The sequence below is a fragment of the Cervus canadensis genome, chromosome 14 (genome assembly GCF_019320065.1).
Source record: "Cervus canadensis isolate Bull #8, Minnesota chromosome 14, ASM1932006v1, whole genome shotgun sequence".
Lineage (NCBI taxonomy): Eukaryota > Metazoa > Chordata > Mammalia > Artiodactyla > Cervidae > Cervus > Cervus canadensis.
The window spans coordinates 20,499,757-20,522,884 of NC_057399.1; the positions used below are offsets into that span (position 1 = coordinate 20,499,757).

Here is a 23,128-nt window from a genome sequence, read left to right on the forward strand (position 1 = left end):
TTTTAGGGCATTAAGTTCCATCATGATGATAAATCAAGCTGTCAGTTCTTTCTGGTCCAAATTAGAGGTTGGAGAGATTGAGAAACTTTTTTGGTTGAATATTCCACCTTTTGCGTCTCCAGATCAGTTTACATGTGTTGCTATTAGTCTGGAGGTAATGCCATGTGTATCCTAGGATTTGCTCTGATCCCGATGAGCTGATTGGATGGGGACTTCTCATGCAGAAATGCTTCTCTCCCAGTGCTCTCATGGGCCTCCCAGTTCCTGGTAGACATGGAACAAAGAAGGGGCTGGGAGGTAGATATCCCTGGGTTGCTTGCTTAGTTCATACAAAACATTATCTAGTTGTCTCACCTAGGGGTGGATAGCTTATAGACAGAACACACTGTCTTAATGGAAAATATTTGAAAAACAAAAGTTGGCAGCTACAGATGGCCATAGGCACTGGTGGGAGGAAAAAAGGTTTGATTGACCTGGTACCATCCCCAGTGAGGATAGGACTAATATTTGGAGATGTCGGCATGGTTACCCCCTGCCTTCTAGTACTTCAACTTTGGGTACTTGGCCAAGGGGTGGGAAATGAGGACCTGTGTTGCCTGGGCCCTGTCCCCGCGCCCTCGGCTATCTCCGGCTTGCTTGGCCATTTTGTCCCCCTTCTGCGTCTTGTGCCCTGGGCTGGCCCACTGTGCTGGACGCTGAACTGAGGCTGCGTGTCGGGCTGCAGCCAAGGTTCCTCTGGTGGGAGTTGTAGGGAGACTTCATGGAAAGGATGAATCTGGACTGCTACCAAATTACCCTCCTGTTGACTGTTGGAAGGCTGGAATTTCAGACCCAGGAGGTGCAGAGGCAATTTACTGACACTCATTGTTGGCCTGAGTCTTAGCTGGAGATCTGCCTGAGGAGCAGCTGGGTATCAACATGCAGATGCTCCTGCCTCACCCACACTCAACTTCTCTCGGTTCTGGTGTCTGCCCTGTGACTTCAATTTTGTTTTTTCCCCTGCCAGTGGAGCTTAAAGCTCCTCTTACCATCTGGCAAAGGACTGTGAAATAGCACTGTAGCAGTGGTCCTGGGAGATAGAGCCCTGGGGGTCAGAAGAGGACAGCTCCTGGTAGGCACAAAAATCACAAGTATTTACTGAGTACCTACCTGCTGACAAACACCATGCTAAGTGCTTATGACATGATGCCACGGAAGTTAGACATATGGCCTCAGGTATAGTAACAGGCCTCTTGGTGATGGCAGAGATGATAGGAAAGAAAAAGTATGGAAATGGAGAGAAAGCAAATTGCATTTTATTTTGGTATTAATAATAGAGCCTCTTGGTTTCATTCCCTTAGGGAGCCCAAGATATGATCATTTTTCTAGTTTTCATTATAATCTCTAGGGCTGTATTAAAAGGTAGAAGGAAGGCAACTTATGTATATTTTCCTTTATAAAACAGGATGGAGTTAGGAAATGAAAAGTGTACCACAAAGATTTTCATTTGTGGTAGGGGAAGGATGGAGACAGATGCGATGATTATAGACTCCATTTTCCACAATCCCACAAAATCAAGTGAGATCTAACCATCCAAGGTTCCAGTCACTATTGGTGGTCTCACTTTTACTTTTGTTTTAAAATTAGCAGATAGACATAAGCTGAACTCTTGGTTACTGAGAGATTTCTGAGTATCAATATTCAGAGGGATTTCTGAGTATCAATATTCAGAAATACCTTACTACAAAAAGTAATGCGGCAACATGTTTCCAGTTTGTGTTTCCAATACAGAAGAGGTACTCTCATTGGTTTTTAGAGAGCTCTGTTAAAGTGAAATCCATCCCCATCCAGCCCAAGTGTTCTTTGCCCCTAATTCCTGGCAGTTTAATGTTGCAGACACCATGGTGCTTTCAGAAATGGCAGCCCCTCCAGCCTGTGTGTGTTGTGCTCAGCCACACTCTGAGTTTTTGTTTAACTAGGTTTGTTTTGGAAGTAATTGGCTCGGCTCTTTCCTGCAAGCGTACGTGATTCAGACAGCCTTGGCTTGCAGCTTGACTTTGCAGGTCAGTTACACAACAAGCAGGAGGAACTTTGATTATACCCGGCTCTGGGGGAAAATAGTGTAAAGAGCCAATGATGAGCTAGTTGCTCTAGCATTGGACTTAGGATACCTTCCCACAATTTTCTTTTCCCTCATTGCTGTAAGAATGTGAACATGAATGTAGGGGGAGAAGGGGGAAACTTCAGGAAACACAACTAAGTAGCATGAGACTATAGCCAAGAGTGAAACAAATATGGCAGATTGACTTAACAACCTCATTTATATTCTCTAGGAAAATGGTGTATGAGTGCAATCTGTTCTGGAAAAAAGAGCATATATTTGAATATTCTGTTGGTTTGGAGCCAGAGAGTCCTAAGCTTAAATTTGGTTCTGAAACTTGCTACTTATGTGACTTTGGGCAAGTTGCATACTCTCTGGGCCTTGGTTTTCTCATCTGTAAAGTGGGGATAAGGATTTCGAACAGAGAGGATTGTACTGGGGAGTAGAGATCATGTTTGTAAAGTGCCTACCTAGCTGAGCACCTCATATGGAATGGACCATAAGTTGTAGTTGATAGAATGTATTCGACTCTGCTTTAGCTTCTGTCCTCAACAAAGTGTTTTAAATATGATAGTGAAGTTATCTTTTTATATTATAATCTTAATTCTGATTGCACATTAGAATCAGTCTAAGAGTTTTGAAAAAATATGGGTGTCTGAGCCTCACTCCAGACCAGTGAAATCAGAAACCTTGGAAATGGGTTTCAGAACTGCATTTTTCCATTCCCACTGCCTCCCCCCACCACCCTGGGTGATTCTTAGAAGCACCTGGGCCCGAGAATCACCAAGCCTTCCATTTCCACATGAGCCCTTTGAGAGCAGAGAGCATGTTTTCACTTGTGCATGCTGGGCTGCAGTCCATGGGGTCACAGAGAGTTTGGACACAACCAAGTGACTAACGCTAACACTATATCCCCAGGCTTAGCCAAATATAGGTGCTCAGTAGATGTTTCTTGAACTAAATTCCAAAAAATGGAGAGAAGTTGTCCAGATTTCCAAGACTGGTCTCATATGGCACATTTCTTGGGCAGCAGATGAAGGCAAGAGATGCCAGCATCTTATTATTCTCATAATAGGGATTTGAAAGTGCAAGGTAAAGAAAGATCAAGGGCCTTTCAGCTGACAGTTTACCTGTCATGTCATTTATCACTGGGCCTCTTTTTGACTCTTCTGTTGCCAAGGGATCAGAGAGAGGTGAGATAGTAGAATACTTTGGAAAACTCCATCAGTTGAAAAAAAAAAAATAGCACCTTTTTCAGAAGAGTTTTTTTCTTGAAAGAAGGAAAAAGTCAGACACTGCCAAGATAGATAGTGGGCAGTTATCTTGGGTAAGATTCAGAGCTGCAGAAGAGAGAAGTCAGTGACCCCAGTGATGGGGTGCAGGTTTGGGGCTGTTTCATGCACAAATATGTGAGGTGAGACCTCAGCATATACAATAGCAGTCTTAGTCATTACCTTGTGAGAATGTCCTTAGGGTATTCACAGTATTAGTTTCTTTCTCTTTCGTGGGCACCTGGCAAGATTGCATCTCCCCCAGTCTGCAGGCTCAGGCAGAACCATATGACTTGCTTTGACCAAAAAATATGTGAGCAGGAGTTACAAGTGTTAATCCTGGGGAAACCTTTAAGAGCCAGTGTATCGGGTTGGCCACAAAGTTCATTCAGGCTTTTCCATATTATCTTAAAACGTTTTGGCCAACCCAGTACTTTGCTTCTGCCACAACAAGGTAATTAATGACTGCTCCATCACCCTGGGGCCTGGACTGAGTGCAGGGAGCCGGCCTGAATGTACAGGCCCCTTACGGCTCTAAGAGAGATCAAAAGGTCTCTCTTTGTCCTGCCACCCCTTCTTGTTAAAGTATAGACTGGCATTTGTCTCCTTCAGGGAAAAAACACACCGGTGACCTTTTTGCCTGTTTTTCTGGTGCTGATAAGCTCATCATGCCTGAAACCTGTTTTCATCTAATGTTCTATTGATGAAGCCTGTTTTCTATCTAATGTTCTAATGATCTTAATCATGTTGGGCGCTAGGGTAATTAATGCTTTACTGATCTTAAGTGTGGGAATTTAAAACATCTGTAGCTCTGCACGTATGCGAAACCCTCGATCTATTCTTAGTAACTCCTGTTAGCGTATATATAGGCGTGGTATTCTTCAATAAAGTTGGCGGAGTCAGACGCAAGCGGACTCCGTCCCTCTCAACCCCATCTTTCTCTTTCTGAGTCTTCTTTTTCCTAGGTACTCTGGTGATTGCGTTCTTGACCAGTTCGTTTGCCGGCAGGCTCCGGCAACTGAGGACCATGAAGAGCAGAGTTCTCAGCTGACCCATGATGGAGATGTAGCATGAGTGAGAAATAAACTTTTGTTGTTTATTAAGTTCTTGAGATTTGGGGATCATCTGTTATCATAGCACAACCTTGCCTATCATAGAGTGTACTTAGGACAAACAGCTTCAAAGTCAACTGCTTCGTCTGTGAAAAAGAGTAAGCAAAGTTATGCACAAGACTGCTTGAAACTGACAGCTTAACTCCTCTTTCACTTCCCATATGCATAAAATCGATCAAGTTTTAGCAATTCTTTAATCCTCAGTTTCTCTACCTGTGAAAACCACTGGATTATAGATGCAAAAACACATCACCTACATTGAGTGTTCAGCGGAGTGCCTGGTGAGTGAATGATGATGCCAGATAAATATTAGGTTAAACAGTCCAATTATTTGTGGAATAAATAAAGGGCAAGCACAAAAGTACGCAATAAATATTTGCTAAGTGAATTCATCAAGAAAGCTAAGATAAATAAGGAACCATGAAACTGCAAAACTTATGCAAATTCTTTCAACAATGAGTTCTCTTTTCTTAAGGTTTCTTTCCTTCTAACCCACCACCTTTGAAATAAGGTAGCACTTAGAAAATGAGGGGAGAAGGAGGCTCTAATAAATGATAAATATATATGTGTGTATATATACACACACAATGGAGCTTGCTCGTTTCTCTTTTCTTTAGCAAACTGATGACAGTGCATTTAGATGCCAGTCCTTTCTCTGAAGATGGCTTGTGTTGGCCTTTTAAAGAAAAGAGGCATTTTGAACTGCACTTCCCCATCTATCCATGGAAAATGATAGTAGGAAACCACCTGGGTCACGCGCTAAGGTTGGTCAGACAGAGAGGAGTGCAAGAGGTCACTAGAAGGCCCTTTGTTTCACTTTTACCGTCAGCAACTTCTTTCCAATTTAAAGGAGACACCAGCCTAGTATACATTTTATTCTGCAACGCCTTTTCTTTGGAAGGCACCAAAACTGTTTGACACTGTTCTTGTTCCCCTGCAACTTTGTGGAAAAGGTTCAAAGGGAGATCTGGGTAAAATTCAGAGTGATGTGTGACCACGATGTTTAATTTGAAAAACCTTGTATGTTTGCTCCATTGGAAAACTAAAATGTGAGCTTCATGTCTCAAATGTCTTGATATTACTTCCTCTATGAACAAGGTCTCAGTCCTTAATAGAAAATAGAGTAGCAGAAGGAAGTGAGGTGGTTCTCTTAATTCATAGATCTGAAGCTTGAATTAAACATGGGTCGGGGGAGAGAGCATACCTCATCTTCACGTGGAGAAGAGAGGGTTGTCTCTTGTGATGGAATCTACTTTCCAGAAAGCAAGAGAGTTACTGTGAAAGTGAATGAACTGAAGGGATGTCAAGAGACAGAGAGGAATCCTGGGCTAAACAAAAATGTGCCACTTACTCTCAATCTGGCTGTTGAAAGGATTGCCCTGTATTCTCTACCCCACCTCAGAACATTCCAGATGCAGGCCCTGAAGGCTAACAGCCTCAGGTGATCTGGGATCCTTGATTAATCTACATGACTATTAAGAATAGTTTCATGATTCGGTAAATTTAGTTATGGCGTCTGCATAAAGTTGTAGCCAAACAAAGAATCACTGTTGTGTGTAGAATTGAGGAAAGGGGCAGATATAAAAAGATTTTTAAAAAATCTTTATAATTCCATAAAGCATAAGACTCTTCACTATAGAATCAGAAGGAAAGAACATTAGATGGTATGGAGAGAGGTGGTTGTAGAGCACATGGCTTTTGATCTTGAGCTATCCAGAATCAAGTCCTGGTCCTATGGTCACCAGCCCTGTTATCTTGCATAAGTTGCTTAACTGTTCTGAGCTTAATCTCCTCATCTGAAAAATGAGAATGATAATTACACTCGCTTCTTAGAACACAAGTTAAGTGTTCAATAAATGCTAGTAATTAGTTGACTGTCATGGTTTTACTGTGTGGAAATGGGGAAGAGGGGCCTTGGTAGGCCCATTGTAATGTCATCCTTTTCTTTCTAAGTCGCATGTATTGAAACACAAGTTTTATTGTGTAACATTTGCCCATTTCAAGTGTATAGTTCTATGAATTTTGACAAACATACAGTCATGTAATCACCTCTGACAGTCAAGACAGAATATTTCCAACACCCTGGATAGTACCTTATGGCCTTTATGATGAGGACGATGGGAGTAGTATTAACTGAAATCCATAATAGACTGAGATTTCCCTAGTTTTTACCTATTGTCTTTTTCTGTCCCAGGATCCCATCTAGGATACCATATGATATTTAGCTCTCATGTTTCCTTAGGCTCCCCTTGACTATGACAGTTTCCCAGACTTGACTTGTTTTACCACCTTAACAGTGTTGAGGAGTACTAATCAGGTATTTCATGAACTATCTCACTATTGAGATTTGTTTGATGTTTTCCTCATGATTAGACTGGCCTTGTGAGTTTTGAGGGGGCTTCCCTGGTGACTCAGCTGGTAAAGAATCCTCCTGCAATGCAGGAGACCCCAGTTCGATTTCTGGGTCAGGAAGATCCCCTGGAGAAGGGATAGGCTACCCACTCCAGTAAACATGGGCTTCCCCGGTGGCTCAGATGGTAAAGAATCTGCCTGCAATGCGGGAGACCTGGGTTCGATCCTTGGGTTGGAACCCTGGAGGAGAGCATGGCAACCCGCTCCACTATTCTTGCCTGAAGAATCCCCATGTACAGAGGAGCCTGGCGGGCTACAGTCCGTGAGGTCAGAAAGAGTTGGACACGACTGAGTGACTAAGCACATATACACACATGGGTTTTCACGTGGAAAACTGCAGAGGCAAAGTGCCATTCTGATCTTATTACATCAAGGGTACCTGCCTATTAGTCTGATATGCCATTGCTGATGTTGGCCTTGATCACATGGGTGAGGTAGAACTTGTCACTTTCCTGCACTGTGAGGCTCTTCTCTCTTCCTCCCTTTTCATGCTTCCCTCCTGGAGAGAAATCACTACATGTGACCTATACTTCAGGAGTAGGGAGTTATGCTCTGCTTCCTGGAGGGAGGAGTCCTAGGTAGTTATTTGGAATTCTTTTGCCTGAAGCTGTGTCTCCTTTCTTTCATTTACATATTTATTCTACCATTTATTTATTTGTATCTTATGAGCTCATGGATTCTTATTTCTTAAATTTTTTTTTGGCTATGCCTCTAGGCATGTGTGATCTCAGTTCCCCAGCCAGGAATCAAATACACACCCTACATTGGAAGCACAATGTCTTAACCATTGGACCATCAGGGAAGTCCCTTGGATTCTTATTTTATGCTTTAGGCTATAAGCTAATTTGACTTTATTTATGTTATTGCTCAAATTGTTCCTGCTTCAGCTACTGGGAGATCTTTCAGATGTTTCCTACATCCCACCCCATCACGGTGGGGTTTTTCTTTGAGTGCGTTCTTACCTTCTGTCACTAAAAGAGGCTGCCCTCATCTTGTGTATTTCCTCTCCCAGTCCTCAGTTCGGTTCAGTAGCTCAGTTGTGTCCGACTCTTTGTGACCCCATGAATCGCAGCACACCAGGCCTCCCTGTCCATCACCAAATCTCGGAGTTTACTCAAACTCATGTCCATAGAGTCGGTGATGCCATCCAGCCATCTCATCTTCTGTCACCCCCTTCTCCTCCTGCCCCCAATCCCTCCTAGCATCAGGGTCTTTTCCAATGAGTCAGCTCTTCACATCAGGTGGCCAAAGTATTGGAGTTTCAGCTTCAGCATCAGTCCCTCCAATGAACACCCAGGACTGATCTCCTTTAGGATGGACAGGTTGGATCTCCTTGCAGTCCAGGACTCTCAAGAGTCTTTTCTCCAACACCACAGTTCAAAAAGCAATCAATTTTTCGGATGCTTCACAGTCCAACTCTCCACACCATTACAATGACCACTGGAAAAACCATAGCCTTAAACTAGACGGGACCTTTGTTGGCAAAGAAATTGTGTCTGCTTTTTAATATGCTGTCTAAGGTTGTCATAACTTTCCCTTCCAAGCAGTTTAAGGGCATCTTTTAAATTTTATTGGCTAGCTATCACCATCTGCAGTGATTTTGAGGCCCCCAAAAAATAAAGTCTGACACTGTTTCCACTGTTATTCCCCATCTATTTCCCATGAGGTGATGGGACCAGATGCCATGATCTTAGTTTTCTGAATGTTAAGCTTTAAGCCAACTTTTTCACTCTCCTCTTTCACTTTCATCAAGAGGCTTTTTAGTTCCTCTTCACTTTTCTGCCATAAGGGTGGTGTCATCTGCATATCTGAGGTTATTGATATTTCTCCCGGCAATCTTGATTCCAGCTTGTGCTTCTTCCAGCCCAGCGTTTCTCATGATGTACTCTGCATATAAGTTAAATAAGCAGGGTGACAATATACAGCCTTGACATACTCCTTTTCCTATTGGGAACCAGTCTGTTGTTCCATGTCCAGTTCTAACTGTTGCTTCCTGACCTGCATATAGGTTTCTCAAGAGGCAGGTCAGGTGGCCTGGTATTCCCATCTCTTTCAGAATTTTCCACCATTTATTGTGATCCGCACAGTCAAAGGCTTTGGCACAGTCAATAAAGCAGAAATAGATGTTTTTCTGGAACTCTCTTGCTTTTTCGATGATCCAGCGGATGTTGGCAATTTGATCTCTGGTTCCTCTGCCTTTTCTAAAACCAGCTTGAACATCTGGGAGTTCACGGTTCATGTATTGCTGAAGCCTGGCTTGGAGAATTATGAGCATTACTTCACTAGCGTGTGAGATGAGTGCAATTGTGAGGTAGTTTGAGCATTCTCTGGGATTGCCTTTCTTTGGGATTGGAATGAAAACTGACCTTTACCAGTCCTGTGCCCACTGCTGAGTTTTCCAAATTTGCTGGCATATTGAGTGCAGCACTTTCACAGCATCATCTTTCAGGATTTGAAATAGCTCAACTGGAATTCTATCACCTCCACTAGCTTTGTTCATAGTGATGCTTCCTAAGGCCCGCTTGACTTCACATTCCAGGATGTCTGGCTCTAGGTCAGTGATCACACCATCATGATTATCTGGGTCGTGAAGATCTTTTTTGTATAGTTCTTCTGTGTATTCTTGCCACCTCTTCTTAATACCTTCTGCTTCTGTTACGTCCATACCATTCCTGTCCTTTATCAAACCCATCTTTGCATGGAATGTTCCCTTGGTATCTCTGATAATCTTGAAGAGATCTCTATAGTCTTTCCCATTCTGTTGTTTTCCTCTATTTCTTTGCACTGATCGCTGAGGAAGGCTTTCTTATCTCTCCTGGCTATGCTTTGGAACTCTGCATTCAAATGGGAATATCTTTCCTTTTCTCTTTGGCTTTTCACTTGTCTTCTTTTCACAGCTATTTGTAAGGCCTCCTCAGACAACCATTTTGCGTTTTTGCATTTCTTTTCCATGGGGATGGTCTTGATCCCTGTCTCCTGTACAATGTCACGAACCTCTGTCCATAGTTCATCAGGCACTCTGTCTATCAGATCTAGTCCCTTAAATCTATCTCACTTCCACTGTATAATCATAAGGTATTTGATTTAGGTCATACCTGCATGGTGTAGTGGTTTTCCCTAGTTTCTTCAATTTAAGTCTGAATTTGGCAGTAAGGAGTTCATGACCTGAGCCACCGTCAGCTCCCAGTCTTGTTTTTGCTGACTGTATAGAGCTTCTCCATCTTTGGCTGCAAAGAATATAATCAGTCTGATTTCGGTGTTGACCAGCTGGTGATGTCCATGTGTAGAGTCTTCTCTTGTGTTGTTGGAAGAGGGTGTTTGTGAACGCACTGGTCATAGCAAACACCCTCTTCCAACAACACAAGAGAAGACTCTACACATGGACATCACCAGATGGTCAACACCGAAGTAAGATTGATTGTATTCTCCCGGTCCTAGAACCAGCCAGCACTCCAAGGAGCCCTGGTAGCTTTACTGAAGAGCGGGGTCAGGGATCAAGATCTGGGCACTAGGTGTGCCTATTGCTGCTGAGGTGTTGCTTCTAGGCTGACGGAGCATGAAGTGCTTTTTTCCCCTCCAACTTTAAAATATTTTTTTCACATCTGCAGAAAGCCTGAAATAGTACAAGAAACAATTTTGTATCCTTCACCTCAATCCTTTTTCTCCCCTGAACCATTTGAAAATAAGTTGTAAACATGATGACATTTCATTCCTAGCTCCTTAGTCATGAAAATCAAAGTGTCTCAAAACATTAACAGATGTCCCCTGGGGTCACAGTCAGCTCTAGCTGAGAATCGTTGGTCTAGACACTTTTATCGAGTTTACTAGGTGATATTGTGTACTTGTTAGTACATCAGGAGACATACGATGTTAGGTTATATGGAACCAGCGATGGTGATGTTCAGTGCAATAGCTTGGTTAAATTGGTAACCAGCAAATCTCTCTATTGTGATTAACTAGTAGTTATGGAAGTACTTTGAATCTGTGTGATTATTCTGTTCCAGAACAATTTTCCACCTAATAACTTTAGCATCCGCTGATGGTTCTCCCTTGAGTCAGTACAGTAGGGGGTGTAAAATGATAATTTTCTAATTACTTTCTTGCATATATACCAGGTGAAAATTTACTGTAAAGAAGAGCTTTCTGCTTTATTCAATTTTTGTCCTCTCTTCTCTTCGTTGCTGTTTTTAAAATATCATTCTTGATGGGTGGATTTCTATTTATTCATTTTTGGCCGTACTGGGTCTTCGTTGCTGCTTGAGCTTTTCTCTAGGTGTGGTGCGTGGGCTTCTTCTTGCAGTGGCTTCTCTTGTTGCGGAGCACAGGCTCCAGGGCATGTGGATGTCAGCGCAGGCTCAGTAGTGTGGTGTACAGGCTTAGTTGCTCTGCAGCATGTGGGATCTTCCTGGACCAGGGATTGAACCCCGTGTCTCCTGCATTGGCAGGCAGGTTCTTTACCACTGAGCCACCAGAGAAGCCCCTGGATTTTTACTAATTGAATTGTAATTCTTTGTCATCATTTTTTTTAATGTTCAAATTGTCCCAAATTGGCCAGTGGGAGCCCATTCACACTAATTACTGTGTCATTTGTATGAATATGTAACCCACTTACACAGTTCAAATCAAGAGCATGTAAAAAGGTATACTTAGAGAAGTCTCACTCCTGTGCCCTTTACCCTTTTCTCTGTGGGTAAGCATTTTTGTGGCTTCTCAGGTGGTGCGATAGTAAAGAATCTGCCTGCTAATGCAGGAGGTGCAAGAGACATGGTTGGACCCCTGTGTGAGGAAGATCCCCTGGTGTGGGCAATGGCAACCCAATCCAGCATTCTTGCCTGGAAAATTCCATGGACAGAGGAGCCTGGTGGGCTACCATCACGGGATCACAAAGAATCGGACATGACTGAGCATACATGCACACAAGCATTTTTATTAGTTTCTGATTTATCTTTTCTGTCTCTTATTTTAAACTAAGTAAAAAATGTATATATACACACAAATATCTTATTTAACCATGTTTTCTTAACAAAAAGATGGCATGCTATGTACATTCTTTTGTACTTTGCCTTCTACTTAACAGTATATCATGAAATCACTATCAGTTCATATAGATGTTTGCTCTTTTATGGTTGTATAAAAGAGTATGTGTTATTTAGTTGATTCAATGACCATTAGTTGATTCAGTTACCATTAGTATGTGTCCTTTAGTTGATTCAGTGAATTTCTTCCACAAAAGGCATTTATGCCATTTAAAATAGTTTATAAAATGTTTATACCGCAAACATAGACTTCCCTGGTGGTTCAAATGGTAAAGAATCTGCCTGCAATGCAGGAGACCCAGGTTTGATTCTTGGGTCAGGAAGATCCCCTGGAGAAAGGAATGGCAACCCACTCTGGTATTCTTGCCTGGAGAATTCCATGGACAGAGGAACTTGGTGGGCTACAATTCATGGGGCCGCAGAGTCAGGTACTACTGAGTGACTAACACTAACTATACCACAAATAATACCACAGTGAATAATATTGTGAATATGCTGTTTTGAGTTTGTGGAGGCATATCCTCAGGACAGATTCCTAGAAGCAGTGTCGTGGGGTCAAGGGATAAATTCATATGTAATTGTGCTATGTACTGCCGGCCGTTCTTCAACAGTCACACCATCAGTCACAAGACTGCTTTCTTTTAGCCTTGCTTGTACAGTGTATTATAAGCTTTTGAAATTTTGCCAATCTGATAGGTGAGAAATAGTATGTTACAGTAGCTTTAATTTGCATTTCCCACATAATGACTAAAGTTAAGCATCTTTTCTTATGCTTAAGGGCCATTTGTTTCATGTGATTTTTAAAACATGTCTCTCTCTTCATAATTTCATGGCTTCTTTTACTTTGTACCCGGAATTCTGAAATAGTCATCTAGCTGGTTTCTCTGCCTACAGCCTCACTCCCTGTCAGCTACCCTGAACACATTAATAGTTATTGAAGTTACAAAATTAATCTTCTTAAAACACCTCTTTAAAAAGCATTTTTTCCCCTGTAAGAACCTTCAATTATTCCCTTTTAGCCACAGAATACTTTTAAACTTATGAGTCCAGAATTCAAGTTATGGTTTTCATCCACTTCTCTAAACTTCTCTTTGCTTATTTATAGCCTTATGTTCCTTCTGCAAAATTAGTACACTCAGTGTCTAATCCATGGCAGAAATTGTTGCCTCCAAACCTTTTTTCTTTCAATTGTCTAGTTCTAAAGCCCCTCTTGGGATCAGTCCTGGGTGTTCATTGGAGGACTGATGTTGGAGCTGAAACTCCAATACTTTGGCCACCTGATGCGAAGAGCTGACTCATTTGAAAGACCCTGATGCTGGGAAAGATTGAGGGCAGGAGGAGAAGGGGATGACAGAGGATAAGATGGTTGGAGGGCATCACTGACGCAATGAACATGGGTTTGGGTGGACTCCAGCAGTTGGTGATGAACAGGGAGGCCTGGCGTGCTGTGGTTCATGGGGTCGCAAAGAGTCGTCGGACATGACTGAGCGACTGAACTGAACTGAAAGCCCCTCCAATGGTGAAACCCTGTTCTTTTATCTGTCTTAATTCCATGGAAACTCTAAGACTTATGTCAAGTCCCATTTTCTTAGAAGCCTTCCTTAATCACTTGAGTGCCCGGGGGTTTCCTGCTTTGCTAAATTCACTTGGTACATATATTTATCCCCTTAATTAGTTCAGCTTAGTTTAAATAGTCTGTTTTTTTTTTTCTTTTTGCAGTTACTTAAAATTTTTCAAATTCATGTATATTTCCCCCCAAGAGTAGGAACTACCACTATTTTAGTAAGCAAATATTAATCAGTTTTCATCATCCATTTCTGAGCCAAGATAAAGTCATATTAACCTCTATTTTACTGATAAGGAAGTAAAGAGATCTTATGCAATTTGATTAAAATCAATCATTAAGTCAATGGTGATGTAGGTATGGGCCCCAAATCTTAGGTTATAGTTAATTGTCAAGTGTAAAAATGATCCTATTTGCTCACCCTCTCAATTAATGAAGAGATATAATGTAGGATGCTTATGTAGATTTATCTTATTTAAAATTTCTATTTAAGGTATTGGTTAGAAAGACAAAGAATTTGACGTTAAATCTTAGAATAAAATGGTATTATGTAAAATGCTATTTTTAGCCTGAAGAAAGGCCCATAAACACAATTTGACTAGAGAAAACATATCTAAATCCCTTTGTGTTCTGAGCCATGCATCTCTGTTTTGAATTTGGGAAACTCTCAAGGGTTTGCACATTTATTGTGCAAACATGCTGCTAGTTCTAGTGGGAGCAGAGTGCATAAGTCACAGAGTTTGTTTGCAAGTATTGGTAGTTTACTCTCTAAGCAGAAAGATATGTACACACCAAATATTACACAAATCAGCAGTAAAAGGTATGACCATTGGCCTGCAAACAAGGAGAAACAAGGAAAAAGAATTCAATTGGAAAGATTAATGAAAGCTTCAGAAATAAGATGATTGATCTCAGCTAAGGCAGTCCCCAAATAAACAAGGTCCAACATTTAGAGACTTTATAAATTAAGAGAAATTTTCAAATGAGAAATTAGCAGATTGTTCTGCGTGACTCTGTCACCCTCTCCTGTAATCCTGCTGCCCTGGGTACCTCTCTCTACTCTGGCAGGTTGACTTGCAAAAGGCATGGTTCCAGGTCTGCCACTTAGAGCAGCCAGAGGGGTCCTTGCAGCGGAATCTCAATCATGTTGCCTGTGAATTCCCTCTGCCGTGGCCAACACTCTGCACACAGTAGACAATTTAAGTGTCTTAAAGGAGTGAATGTAGTCTTTTAACAGCACTTTGTAAAGTGAATCAAACTATCTAATTTATCTCTTTTTCTTCAGGTTGATTCTTTTGGATTTTGAGTCCCTAGATGGCTAGGGTCTTCTATGGAATTTGTTTCCCAGGGAAGATGGCTCAGTTTCATCTTTAACCGAATCAACTAGGGGAGGGGTGGGTACAATGCAGATCATGGTTGTCACTCTTCCCAGCCCCATGCCAAGATTCTCACTGATCCTAGATAAGTCTACACACATTCATCCATCCCTTTAAACTTTTAAGAGTCAAAATCATAGGTTTGAGATTTTATACACATGCACATGCATGTACACACACACAAACACATGCACACACACAGGCACACAACCCTCTGTCCATGATGCATAAAGATGTTAGCATGGACACACACAATACACGATAGCAAAGGTGTAAAAAGAGACCACAAAATTTAGCTGGGAAAATGAGCAAATGAGCTGGGAATGGGCAAATATGGTCTGAAATGGGCAAAAAAGTGAAATCAAGATTGTCAAAACATTTATCCTTGCTCCCTGCAAGAAAGACCACCTCTTGTCTCTTCATAAGAAACACTGGGAATTGCTCATCTTTTAGATTTTAATACTTTCATTACTTAGTGTAGATCTGTTTTTGCTTTCTAAAAAAATTAGTATTTTATCTGTAAATGTCTTGACTCTAAATGCTACTTCCTCCTTGTGTGATTGTCCTTTCCTAAAGTTGAGTTTCATGAAGACAGGTGACCTATCCATTGCCTCAAAAGGGAGTATCTCTCTCGGTAACCACGTTTGTGTTAGAGTTAGCCTACATAATGGATATTGATGATGACAACAATGACAAGAGTCCCTGTTGAAGGAATGACAGGAGAGGATGTAGGAAGGACACAGTTGTTTCAGCTCTAAGCAAAAGGGAAGATGACATACCTAAGCTGCATCCCAGACACCCTTCTTCACAAGACACACATTCTTCATAGTCTGGGTCTTGGATTTCACCTACACAATATAAACAGGAATAAAAAAGCACAATTTCACTTTACTTTCACTGAATGGAAACACAAATAATTGCTATCAAAATATGTTGGTGTGTAGCTTATTTTCAAGCAAATTGTAGAGCAGTTATGAAACCCCAAACCATGCTTTGGAGATAAGTATGTCACCCACATTTTTTATCTCCTTCTATTAATTTAATAAATATTTAGTAGATTGGATTAGCTTGATTGGGTACAAGTAGAACAGAATTAGACTGTATGCCATGCAACTAGTTTTGAAGTCAAGTTGGTGTGCTGTATCTATTAAAGAAGTAAGTTCTGTTTCGAAAATGTGGTTGGGTATGTAAAATGATGAAGCTCTGTCTCCTTATGTCTGTTGTTGTAAATACTTTTTTAAAAGTTTTAAATTCTATACTACCTTAGTAGGACTTCCCAGATGACACTAGTGGTAAAGAACCCTTGCAATGAAGTAGACTTAAAAGATGCAGGTTTGATCCCTGGGTTGGGAAGATCCGCTGGAGAAGAGCATGGCAACCCACTCCAATATTCTTGCTTAGAAAATCCCATGAACAGAGGAGCCTGGTGGGGGTATACAGTCCATAGGGTCGCAAAGAGTTGGACATGACTGAAGTGACACACACACAACCTTAGTAAGCATTAAGAAGAAAAAAGAAAGAGGTCTTCATTATTCTAGAAATGTGCTAAAGCTCCTTCAGCACCAGACCAGGCATAATTCTTATACAGCAGAGAAAGTCTGCAGCATTTTATATGAACAAGAGCAAAATCTATATGTACTGTTTTTTAATTCCCTTCTTGCAGTGTAAGTAGGAATTGAACAGTAACAGTAACACATATATTCCCAGAACATTTTTGCATTTCCCGGTCATTTTAAGTAGGCTCATTCTCACTGGTTCCTGCCAGCAAGCAAGCACAGAGCATGCTATGCTCTCCCTCTCACAAATGAAGAAACCAAGGCATGGAGAAGCTAGATTGATTTTGCCCAGGGTCTCATAACTAGTGATTGGGAAGGAGAAAATTGTGGGCCAGGACATTTGAATTCTAATCTGATTTTCTCTCCATTATACCTTTCCCATAAACCCTCCACTGGAGTTCACCTTCTATGTATGTGATTAGCTGCATGCCTTAGTCCTTGGATTGTGTCTAAGGAAACACTTGGGGAAGGAGAACAGGGTAGGTATCACTGTCCCCACTTGTTGTGTAGAGTCGTGGGAAATCATCCAGGTGTGACCATTGCACCGGGTAGATAGATACTCAAGTCTCTGGGGCACTCAGGGTGCAGCCCCTTTTGTCTGCAGCGGCTCCACGGCAGCATTACCTTGTCCACATTCTAACTTCTGGCAGCTGTGATTGGAGGGCATCATGAAGTAGCCGCGCACACATCGGGTGCAGACGTGTGTGCTGTGACAGAGCTCACAGTTGTCTGGGCAGGGCTGGCAGACGTGGCCCTCGTCAGGGTAGTAGCCCGGGGGGCAGCTCTCTCGACACTCCCCCCAGTACAGGAACCGCTCTCGGCCACGCTTATCTAAAGAGAAAGGAGCAAAATGAAAAGAGGGAAGATGTACAAAATTAGCTATGAAGATAACAATAGCTGAAGACATTTTGTTTAAAAGATCTGACCAAGCGCTTTTACTCCCAGCAGATCAAGGAGATAAAAATGGATTGAATGAAAAATGCAGTATCTTTGAACTTTTATCTGAAAAGATTTCCTTGAAGTCCTTTTGGTATCAGTGGAAGCTCTCAGAGTTGGTGACTATAAAGATCCCATGAGAATAAACAAGTGCTTGATGCATTTCTATGATAGTGCAATCTTTTAGAATGATTTTGAATTCTGTTATCAAAATCACATGCTTGTCTTAATTGTCTAAGGACTGAATTTTTGCGCAACTACCAACTCCTGTATTGACAGCCTACTGAAGCTCTCAACCAAACACCCCTCTTTGACTCCTTTGCATGAATTCCTGGAAGTCCTGTCAACATTGGATGCTACAAGGAAAGAATCAGCAGTGCCCCCAGTATGAGACTGGGAATTTGCTCCTGTGGAGAAACCAATGTTGCCACTGGAGAAATGGACGCAAACTATCATAATCAATGCAAAAGGATTCTAATCAGTTCTAATCACATGCTTAAATACACAAGATTAATATAGATGCACCTGAAAGCCTCTACCCCCCACCCCCCCGACCCCCTGAAGTTTTCACTTGTGCTTCGTGTGCCTTGGGCATCTGTCTTCTGTGAATCAGGTCTCCCATGTGCTTCTAGTTTTGAAAATATCTGTGTTCCCCAAAACAACTGGGTCTAGAGCTCACTCATCATGTGATCTACCACATGAAGATCCTGAACCATTGACCCTCGAGAAGCAAGGCTGCCAGATTTTTAAAGATAGTGCTGACCTCATGTTACAAGGCAAAATCCAAAAGTCAGAATAATATTAAATTGAACCACATGAAATTGCCAACAATCAGCTGGTTTTTTTTTTTTTACCTGTAAACTAGGCACTTTAAAAAGGTTTAACCTAATTTTCTTATTTAATTAAAGTCCTATTTCAAATGCAGTTTAAAAACCACACTCTTGAATTATGAACTCTGAAGCTCCCTTTTTTTTCTGATGGCAGTTTCATACCAGAAGTCTGCTGGTCCTTACAGGACAAGGAATATAAAGAGAGCCTCCAAAGAAGTTAAAAAAGAAAAGTGTTTGCAGTCTCCAAGTTAGACCTGGAAGAACATTATCCTCTAAAGGAAGGGAGTGTTTGGGAGGATGCAATGTGTATTTGGTGATTCTACATCTACAGATCAAGGTTTGGAGCACAGAACCCTAATCTGGTGGGACCTGGAATCTCAAGAGGCCACACAAAGGTCAACTTTCCAAGTTGTGTTCTTTTCAGTCACCATTACTCATTGAGAAAAGGATCCTACTTTACAGAGTGCCAGCCTTCCCACACGTAGATAGTAAGATGTGAAGGCTAGCAGTGAAAAGCCTACCCTATCCTCCACCTTCCTGTCCATCCCCTACACCTACACTTGATGTCAACTCAGGATCCAGAGGCTTGGGGACAGCTTGGCATATGGTTATGAGTTTTAAATATATGTTTATTGAATGATTGAATGAATGAGTGAGTGAATTCATATTTGTCAACATTCCTGTTTTTCAAACATATCCAACTGGATCAACAATCTTAAAAATGAATGATGATGATTTCAGATATTAGAAGAAATGTTATTCAGTTCCATTTTGATTGTTCAGATATGGCTTTGTTATTTGAACCCCTTTGTGTATTATAATTTGGGCTTAAAGGACAGAGATTTAAAGGGTCTTGTTTAAAATACATGGACTGTGCAAAAGGAAGTCATTTAGGTACCTTCAAAATGGCAGGCTTTCCCCACCTGCTTGGGTCAGGATTATGCCAAGATTTGATCATATTTCTAATAGCTTGACAGCATGGCAGCTTACTTAGCTTTGGGTGATAATTTGGATACCTCAGTGATTTGCATATCATACATAAAATTTTGGCTACTTGCCCAGAGTCTCAGAATTTAAGTTCCTGTAATGATATGTAGGAGAAGCTGGTTCTGATAGTAGAACGGCTGATGTTTTTGTTAGGTGCCAAAACCTTTCATGTGGCAATGTGAGATGAAAGTTAAAAAGCAAAGAACTCCCAGAGAGGTTCAGGTTGGCTTTCATTTATACTGAAGAGTAATTAATTGTTTTCAGAGTGTATCTTGGCAGCTGATTTTGTTAGAAGGGAGGGTGGACCAACGTGAAGTCATTGGATGTTTGCCAGAGGAAAGGAAGGTCGAAGGTTGCAGGCAGGATGGGAACAGGATTGCTGGGAAGGAAGAAAGAAAGGCTGAGGACTCCGAAAATAAACTTTATAAAGTTTACTTCAACATTTTGCTTACTGCAGCTACTGTATAATTGGTAGAATTTAGCTTTGGGTTCAGTTTGGTAGAGGATAAACTGGGGTGAGAGTCTAGAGTGAATTTTCACCAATAGAACTAGCCTTCTGCCTTTCCAAAAGGATTCAGACCTAACTTTAACAGAGTTACAATTCAGCAAGAGGTGAAGTTTCTACAGAGTTGGGAGAGGCTTATGTGTGTGGATGGGGCTCGCTAGCCAGAGGAATTTCAGCCTTTGAGTAAAGCCTCTTGATACAAAACTGCATCCATTCCATCATCTACCTTCTGTAGCACCGAATCATGGATTAGCTGCCCTAATACGTGGACTTGGGATATTGCACTCTTAACAGGCAGAAAACCCTGCTAATCAGAACCTGCCCAACCATCCCCTCTTCAGGAAGCCTCTTTTGCTCACTACAGCTGAAAGTAGTGACATGTGGTAGGGTTACTGCCATTCATTCAGTCTTTATCTGATATCTTCTCATTTTATAATACATGAGGACAAACCTGTTTGTTAGGTTGTTAACTTGAATGTGAGTATCATATTATCATTTACTGTATCTTCCATGGCACCTATGTAGAGCAACTTATACATAGGAGTGGCGCAATACATTTAAAAAATTGTTATTGAAGTCTAGTTGATTTAAGTGTTGTGTTTATCGCATGCACTTGTGAGCCTGACAGTTCTTCAGTCCTCAAAAACTTTTCTGATGGGATCAGTGGTGTTATTAACAAATTAAAAAAAAAAAGTTATGTTTAATTTCTGCTGTATGGAAAACTAACTCGGCTAGAGACTGAAATGCCCATAGAAGTAAGTGGGTACAAACAAAACAGTAGTAATAGTAATAATAATCATTACTAATATTTTTTGTGTGCTTCCTGTGCAGTTCACCTTGTTCTAAGTGCTTTATTATTTTATCTCATTTCATTTTCATAATAATCCTAAAAGGAGGCAGCCATGATCACTATCTTATAGGTGAGGAAGGAAACAGAATAAGCAGGCTAGAGGTAAAATTGGACAGATATACTTTGTTTACAAACACAAATCATTTTAATTTACACAAAGATGTGTTCTCCATCATTTTTATGCAAATGCATGATACTATTCATTTATTCATTTTTCTTTGTTTTATGACGAGCAAGAATAAAGCTAAATAATTCTTTCCCACCAGTAAAACCATGTAAATGTCATGATGGTGTTAACTGACAGCCTTGGGATCAGTGAGACAGCTGGGAGGGGTGGGGACTATGGCAAATAGAGAGCAGCCTGGAGGTCCCCAGTCAATCATTTGAGGACCAGAAGGAGCAGTGTTGCCAAGTTTTCAAGAGAAAAAAAATTTTTTTTTTTGTCTTACTTTGTTTTTTTTTTTTTTTCATGGTCTCTTTTCTTTCTTTCTTTCTTTTTTTTTTCCCCCCTTTATTTATTTATTTATTTTTTCAGTGGGTTTTGTCATACATTGACATGAATCAGCCATAGATTTACACGTATTCCCCATCTCGATCCCCCCTCCCACCTCCCTCTCCACCCGATTCCTCTGGGTCTTCCCAGTGCACCAGGCCCGAGCACTTGTCTCATGCATCCCACCTGGGCTGGTGATCTGTTTCACCATAGATAATATACATGCTGTTCTTTCGAAACATCCCACCCTCACCTTCTCCCACAGAGTTCAAAAGTCTGTTCTGTACTTCTGTGTCTCTTTTTCTGTTTTGCATATAGGGTAATAGCCAGGACATGGAAGCAACCTAGATGTCCATCAGCAGATGAATGGATAAGGAAGCTGTGGTACATATACACCATGGAATATTACTCAGCCATTAAAAAGAATTCATTTGAACCAGTCTAATGAGATGGATGAAACTGGAGCCCATTATACAGAGTGAAGTAAGCCAGAAAGATAAAGAACATTACAGCATACTAACACATATATATGGAATTTAGAAAGATGGTAACGACAACCCTATATGCAAAACAAAAAAATTTTTTTAATTTCCCAATTTCGTTCAAATTTTTTAAGTGTAGGGCAAATAAAATATAAACCAGTCCCTGATTTTTTAATTTTTTTAATTTCCCAGTTTCATTTTTTAATAATAATACATGAGGACAAACCTGTTTGTTAGATTGTTAACTTGAATGTGAGTATCATGCTATCATTTACTGTGTGATAATACAATAAATTTTTAATTTTTAAAAAATTAAAAAAAATCTTTTTTAATTTCCCAATTTGTAAATTTCTTTTTGTAATTTCCCAATTTCATTCAGATTTTTAAAGTGTAGGGCAAATAAAATATAAATCAGTCCCTGAACCTATTTGCAGGACCGCAGTGGAGACACAGACATAGAGAACAGACTTATGGATATGGGGAGTGGGAGGAAGGAGAGAGTGGAATGAATGGAGAGAGTAACATGGAAACATATTCATTACCATATGTAAAATAGATAGGCAGTGGGAATTTGTTATATGACTTGGGGAACTCAAACCAGAGCTCTGTAACAGCCTACAGGGGTGGGATGGGGAAGAAGTTGGGAGGGAGGTTCAAGGAGGGAGGGGACATAGATATACCTATGGCTGATTTATATTGATGTTGGGCAGAAGCCAACACAATATTGTAAAGCAATTATCCTTCAATTAAAGATAAGTAAATTTAATTATATAAAGTATAAATCAGTCCCTCATGAAGTCAAATTTGGAGACAGGCTTATGTAGGAAGGCTAGAGAGCAGTCAAGGGCAAACTGCAGAGGACCAGAGTGATCATAGAATATAGTTTAATGACAGCAGAAACTTGAGAATTGTGAAGGTCTGGGACACAAAAGGTCATATTTGTGTTTGGAAAAGATTACTCTGTGATCCCACAGGGCTCTGACAGCTTCTAAGTGGCATCACTCAGGGCCGAGGGAACCCTGACACAGCACCTCTTAAGCTGTTTCTCCTGAAGACTGAATGTGTCTGTCTTAATTTCCTAGCTTTTCACTTTCACCTCAGTGAAGCTTAGCTTTGCTGTCTAGCTCATGCCTGTCATCATGTTTGCATGCCCTTACTTTCTCCTTCTCTGGAAAAACATCTCTTAGCTTCTCTCTCACCTCCTCAGGGGAAGTAGGTCTGTGTCTCTAGCAGTGTGAACTTATGTTCTGACAATAAGCAGAAACTCCAAGGCTGTACATACTCTTTAATGAACAGCTGTCTAATCTCACCCGCCTCTTCCCCAGAGATGAGGCTTCTGAGTCAAACAAAGTAATGTCCAGTGGGAGAGCAAGTTGAAGTAAGGGGAAGAAATGAGCAACCAGATTCCCTCACCTACTCCACAGGAGGTGCAGTTGAAAGGCCCATCTCCTTGGCATTCTTGGCAGGTGAAGTGACATGGATGACACTGGTTCCTGAATTCAAATTTGCCCAAGGAACAGTTGAAAACGCAGCGGCCATCATCAAAAATCCTAGAGGCAAGCAGACTTTTAGTTTGTAAGGGCGGCATTAAGTATTAGAACATGTGGTGTTTGTGTTTTGCTGCACAGACTTGGTTTC

The 23,128-nt window shown here is 41.1% G+C and overlaps 1 protein-coding gene across 2 annotated transcripts in view; it reads right to left on the minus strand.

Annotated features, from left to right (window-relative positions):
* Positions 1–23,128, minus strand: part of PCSK5 (proprotein convertase subtilisin/kexin type 5) — a 496,629-nt gene that overhangs the window by 72,343 nt on the left and 401,158 nt on the right. For both annotated transcript variants that reach the window (XM_043487117.1, XM_043487116.1), the window contains exons 22-24: positions 22,904–23,040; positions 17,032–17,238; positions 15,631–15,699 (exon numbers count right to left, since the gene is read on the minus strand). In XM_043487117.1, coding sequence (XP_043343052.1) covers positions 15,631–15,699; positions 17,032–17,238; positions 22,904–23,040 — 413 coding nt within the window. The remainder of the gene's footprint in view (positions 1–15,630; positions 15,700–17,031; positions 17,239–22,903; positions 23,041–23,128) is intronic.